At 50.5% G+C, this 6,387-nt stretch overlaps 1 protein-coding gene across 1 annotated transcript in view; it reads left to right on the top strand.

Annotated features, from left to right (window-relative positions):
• Positions 1 to 6,387, top strand: part of CRLF2 (cytokine receptor like factor 2) — a 21,001-nt gene that overhangs the window by 10,261 nt on the left and 4,353 nt on the right. The window contains exons 3-6 of the mRNA XM_077754710.1: positions 222 to 385; positions 1,534 to 1,667; positions 4,241 to 4,403; positions 5,050 to 5,155. Coding sequence (XP_077610836.1) covers positions 222 to 385; positions 1,534 to 1,667; positions 4,241 to 4,403; positions 5,050 to 5,155 — 567 coding nt within the window. The remainder of the gene's footprint in view (positions 1 to 221; positions 386 to 1,533; positions 1,668 to 4,240; positions 4,404 to 5,049; positions 5,156 to 6,387) is intronic.

The raw sequence follows: 6,387 nt of genomic DNA, 5'->3' as shown, positions 1-6,387 counted from the left end.
CGAACCGCGAGATCACGACCTGAGCCGAAGTCGGACGCTCAACCGACTGAGCCCCCCAGGCGCCCCTTTGCTGATCAGCTCTTACGGCACCTGCATAGACAGCCCTTGAAGCCAGTGCGGGCAGCGAGTGTAGACGCGGAGCAAAGGAGTGGGCAGGAGACGCGTGTAGACGCTCCTTCCGCAGGCTCTCGATGGTTCCGTGTTCTCTTCTTGCATCACAGGCGAAGCAGCGACGCGACCCGCAGCCGGTGCTCCCGCTACATTGTTCGGCGAGGCCGCACGGCTGGCTGCCTCCTGGAGGCCAGCAAGGATGAAATTCTGTGCTTTTCCATTGCGAACGGAGCCGATGTCCTTCTCAGAAAGTGCGAATGGCTCAGCGCTTACCGTAAGTGCCTGACAAGAAACAACTCATGGCCGAGGGCCCCTTCGTGCGCCCCCCGGAAGGGCCAGGCCTTCTAGAAGAATCTCTGTTGACACACACACCGGGCAGGGATGCGCCCAGCCGGGCGGACGATGCCAGGCGACCCTGTGGAGGCTGCGATGTGAGATGTGAGGCACCTGGCACTGTGCCCCCGACAGGGAGACGGACACACCCCCCTCTCACCCTGGATGCCACCCCCTTGGGTTTCATCAGGAGCCTTCACGGTGGGCTGTCAGGACCCCTGAGACCCTGGGGGGGCAGGACCCCTGAGACCCGGAGGGGCGGGACCCCTGAGATCCGGGGGGGCGGGACCCCCGAGACCCAGGGGGGGCAGGACCCCTGAGACCCAGGGGGGGCAGGACCCCCGAGATCCAGGAGGGGCGTTGAACATACTTGTTGGGGACACCATTTAACTCACAGCAGTGTGCATTGTCTGAAGGCCACACTGACCGGGAAGCAGTCTCCTCTAATTTCCCGTGTTCGGTCTTCATTCTCATTTGCTCTGTGACTGTGGCAAACAACCACCAAATGAGTGGCTCGAAACAACAGAAACGTATGCTCTCACACTTAAGAAGACCCCAGGCATCTGAAATCCAGGTGGGGGCAGAGTGGGCTCCTTCTGGAGGCTGTCGGGGGGGATCGGGCCCAGGCCTCTCTCTTGGCTTCCGGTGGCTGAAGGCAACCCTTGGTGTCCCTTAGCTGTAGATAAATCGGCCCATCTGTACCTCTTCACATCAATTATCTCGGGTCAGAGCCCACCGTACTCCAGTAACCCCCATCTTATCTTTAATAATTACACCTCTCATGACCCCCGTTTCAAACGCAGTCATATTCTGAGATATGGGGGCTAGGACCTCAGCGTATCTTTTTAGGGGCGCACTCTCCATCCCATAACAGACGCGTAAGAACTTTTCACACGGCTTCAAAGACTTCCTTCTGTGGCTCACAGGCAGGTCCTTGAAGCTCTGGGTCAACCCCCTCCGTCTCACAAGGTGTTAATTCGGATTCATGCAGGCAGGAGAGTGTAAATCTAACCTACGGCCATAATTTTAGAGGTTCGGAGTCCTTGTCTCTGCAGACGTGGTGGTCATTTTGTTTCCTCTCGTTCCCAGTGAAACCCAGCTCCCCGAAAGACTTGAACTTCTGGTGGCGCCGAGAAGCCGTGACTGTCACCTGTTCTGACCTGCCCTACAAACGCCTCCTCTATGAGATCCAATACAAGAGCGTATTCGACACTGAGTGGCAGGTGAGTGGGTGACATCTTCTCAGGCCGGGCGTGAGCCAGAATCCCCAACTGGTAACTGAGAGAAGCATCGAGTGACACAGAGACAGAAGCTGACATTTCTTTTAAGGAATTGCTTGTGGGATTAGACGGACAGGCAAGTCTGAGGCCAGCAGGCTGGAAACCCAGACACGTTTCCATCATGGTCTTGAGACTGCATCGCCTCTAAACTCCGGTCCGTCTTCTCAAGGCCTTCAACTGATTGGGTGAGGCCCACCCACTCTATGGAGTGATCTAAAGCTGGCTGAGTAAAAACATTCATCATATCTACGAAATATCTTCACCGGTAGGCTGACACATGACTGAAAAAGTGGATTCCAAATGCGGCCAAATTGACAAATAAAACGATCATCATCACACCTTCCGAATCATACCCCGCACCATCCATCCCTCTTTGTATGCCTTCTAAACACGTGGGAACCCTTTCTGGTTCTGAGTATATGAGCACAATCTACGAAATAAATTAAAATTATGTGATTATCCATTCCCCGGGGGCTCAGGGCTGTTTTCCAATAATCAGATGGTTACCGTGTACACAAGGGATTAAGTTCTTCCCCAAAGTGGACCTAGACCCAATGGGGAAAAATCTGCTGGAGGGGCCCAGGGAAGGTCTGGAGTTGGATTGCACACGCTCTCCTACAGGAAACCAAAAGTGGTTAAGGTCCCACCTGCCAATCCCAGAAGTCAAGGATTCCTTGTTTCTGCAAACACACCTGTGTCCACAGACTTGGATAGTGAGGTCGACCAGATGCACCATATCTCACGGCTCCATCCAGGGGGTAGGGAGACAGAGGGCAGGGTGAGTATTCCCAAACACCTCGGCCCGGGACACTCGATGTCTGCCATGCCTACGGGTGTTGGGAAGGGCTTCCTTCCACAGTCATTCAAGGTATTCATATTGAGTGTCTACTAAGCCCCATGCACTGAGGACACTAGCACCTCACCTAGTCAGCTGGGGGATGGAAGTGATAACATGTGAAAAGCATTGAGTGTGCTCACTCTTACGACGGGTACTCTTACTATACTCACCGCTAGGCTCCCACCCACTACTCACTCTTACTACTTTTACTCACTCTTAGTATGTTCACTGGTGTCTGGACCAGGTACCTCGGTGAGATAGCAAGGAGCTCTGTCACCAGGTGGGGATTCTTCCTGACATGAAGTGTACATTCCGTAAGACGAGGCAAGCCCTAAAGGGACGCATTGCCCGTGTGACATACCCCCAAATCTGGAAATGGTACAATAAAGTGCAGCAGTAAGGAAAAGAGTGGGAATTCCACTGTAAGGGAATTGTGTGCAATCGAAGCATCAGGGAGTCTATGAAAAAAGAGAAAAACCTGACCTACGGCTGGTCTGGTAGAATGGAACTGCGGAAATGAAATTTGATGAAACTCATCGAAGAAATACAAATCAAAGTAATAGGTGGGTACCAGAGTTTACCTGAAGAACATGCTAATGATAAAATGTGTCCTGGTCAACGATATTGAGCATTAACACACTTGAAGACTATTTAAGTTGTCCAATTCTGACCTATTGAGTCCCTTTTTAGAAACTGGTTATAAGGAAGGAATTGAAAAGTGTGGATGAGGTTTTATATATCAAGGCATCTATGGAAACATGAATTGAAATAAATACAAAGCATTGGAGGCCACCTGTATGCCATAGGATAGAAAGATAGTCAAATGAATTATGGTACATCGGTATGATTAAATGCATAAGAGCCACCAAAGTCTCTTTAGTGATAAGAAGTGATATTTAGGCACAAGAAGTGATATTTAGTGACAATAAAGTGGTATTCAGTGACGAGAAGTGATATTTAGTGATAAAAGCAATGTGTAGGGTCAAATGTTGCATGATATGAATAGTCCTGGAAGGAAAGAAAGAATATATATTTGTTGGGGCGCCTGGGTGGCTTAGTCGGTTGAGCGTCCGACTTTTGCTTAGGTCATGATCTCGCAGTTTGTGGGTTTGAGCCCCACGACGAGCTCTGTGCTGACTGCCAGCTCAGAGCCTGGAGCCTGTTTCAAAGTCTGTGTCTCCCTCTCTCTGACCCTCCCCTGCTCACGCTGTCTCTCTCTATCCTAGAAATAAATAAAAATATTAAAAAAAAGAAAGAATATATATTTGTTAACAGTGACTATATCATGGATCTAGAATGAAAGAGGTTTTTATGTTTTTTCGTTGTGTGTTTGTGTGTGTGTATGTTTTCTAAAGTCTCCAAAATACTTTTTTGTGTTATGTTGTGTGTTTGTGTGTGTGTATGTTTTTGAAGGTCTCCAAAAAATTANAAGGAATACGTTTTCACTGAGTAATCTTTAAAAGCGTCTGTGGTATTATCTGTTACAGAGGATTGTTTCTTCTTGGAGAGGAGGGTAGAGATTGTAGCTGCATTTGTTTCTGCTGTTGCTTGTAGCCAAGCAGGCAGAGGAAGTGCCCTCAGAATGTGAATGGTCAACAGTAGGAATGTTATGTGACTCTGTCGTACAAAGGTACAGCGTTTGGGCCACGTCAGTGATTGCTGTGTTTGCTTTGTCCAGTCCAAGGAGGGAGAAACCTGCAACGTTACGATGGAAGGCTTGGATTCTGAGAAATGTTACTTCTTCCGGGCGAGAGTGAAAACCATGGAGTCTAGCTACGGCTCTGACACATACCCCAGTGACTGGTCAGAGGTGACGCACCAGCAGAGGGGGGAGCTGAGAGGTAAGGCTTGCTGCATGGCAGTGTGTGGGCCAGCACCCTGTGTTTTGGGGAGAGTGAAATGGGGGCTCCTGGAAACATGAATGACCTCACCCCGTATTTCAGAATTCATTTAGAAAGTGATGGTTCTTCTCGTTTCTCTGTCCAGGCTCCCTTCCTCGTTGGGCTAATTTTCATTTTTATTTCTGTTAACGGCAACAATCATAACAAGTACTATGTATGAACGTTACATTGATCTAGGTGTAGATTATAGATATATAGATAAATAGATGATAGATAAATAGACATTGATACTTAGATGTATAGATGTTATACACGGATGGATAGATAGATGATGGATAGATATGATGGATGGATGGATGGATGGATGGATGGATAGATATAGGGATGGATGGATAGACAGACAGACAGACAGACAAATGATAGCCCACAGTAAGCCTCAGTATCTTCAACCCCCCGGCAATGCAGGTACCTGAAGGCCACGTGTTCACTTGACACCATCACTTTTTCCAGAACATTTTGTACTGAAATCAAGACTTGCTGACATTGCCATTTATAAAGGAAGAAAAATGGGGTGTGTGTGGGGGGGTTTGGAGCCTGACTTACTGTCATTGTGAACTCTCACAGCACCCGTCCTGTTTTGCTTTAGATTCGTGCCCGGAGAAAAAGCTTTTCCCCAAATTCATCTTAATTTGTGGCCTGGTGGCCTTGCTGACCGTGGCCCTTCTCCTCCTGTCTTTATGGAAAGTACGCAGGTAAGGGTGACTCTTTGTTGGTTTTTTTAAGTTTATTTATTTTGAGAGAGAGCAAGCATGAGTGGGGGAGGGAGAGACAGACAGACAGACAGAGACAGAGACAGACAGCATCCCAAGCGACAGGTGCTTCAAACAGCGCTTAATTAGTACTGATTCAGCGGGTGACGCGAGAGTGGCTGCATTAGAAAAATCTCTGGTTTTGAATCGGGGGTAGACGTCGCGGAATGATTTTCTCTGAGAACCCAGACGGCTTTCCTAAAACATCGCAGCAGATGCTCTTCTTCGCTCACCGTCCCCTCACGTAAGCTGACCCGCGTTCAGGCTTGCGGGGCCGGTGCCCCGGGGCTGGGGAGGAGATGAGCGATCGGAGCAGGGTGTCTGCCACGGACATGCTTGGTGGTTTATTTATTTATTAAAATGCTTTTTAACATTTATTTATGGCTGAGAGACAGACAGAGACACAGCACGAGCAGGGGAGGGACAGACAGGGAGACACAGAATCGGAAGCAGCTCCAGGCTCCGAGCTGTCAGCACGGAGCCCAACGCGGGGCTCGAACCCACGCGCCGTGAGGTCATGACCTGAGCCGAGGTCGGAAGCTCAACTGACTGAGCCGCCAGGCGCCCCTGTTTAGTGTTTTAGATACAGAGCTGGAATCACCCCAGAGAAACTGATGGGCACGGTTCCTGGAAAACTAACACTTGCCCTATTTTCAAGGGAAGCCGCTATTTGCAGTGAGGAGGGAAATGTAACTATACTGGAGTCTTGGGGAGGCTCGAACCACGGACGTCTCTGTGTCCCAGTTCCAGACGCCTCCCACGTCCTGGCCTCAGCCCCACCTGGGTCTCAGACTCGGCAGGGCTGAGGTTGTCTGAGGCCCAGGCAGGGCTGAGGCTTGCAGACTGAGGCCCAGGCAAGGGTGAGGCTGGGACTCTGAGGTCCAGGCAGGGCCGAGGCTGGGGGTCTGAGGTCCAGGCAGGGCGGAGGCTGGGAGTCTGAGGTCCAGGCAGGGGTGAGCCTGCGAGTCTAAGATCCAGGGAGATCTGAGTCTGGGAGTTTGGGATCCACACAGGGGTAAGGTTGGAGGTCTGATATCCAGATGTGGCTGAGGCTGGGAGACTGAAGTCCAGGCAGGGCCGAGGCTGGGAGACTGAGGTCCAGGCAGGGCCGAGGCTGGGAGTCTGAGATCCAGGCAGGGGTGAGGCCGGGAGTCTGACATCCAGGCGTGGGCACC

This window comes from Crocuta crocuta, unplaced genomic scaffold (assembly GCF_008692635.1).
Source record: "Crocuta crocuta isolate KB4526 unplaced genomic scaffold, BGI_CrCroc_1.0 scaffold221, whole genome shotgun sequence".
In the NCBI taxonomy this organism is placed as follows: Eukaryota; Metazoa; Chordata; class Mammalia; order Carnivora; family Hyaenidae; genus Crocuta; species Crocuta crocuta.
The sequence above is the reverse complement of the archived record's forward strand: the minus strand, read 5'-3'. Positions and strand labels throughout refer to the sequence as shown.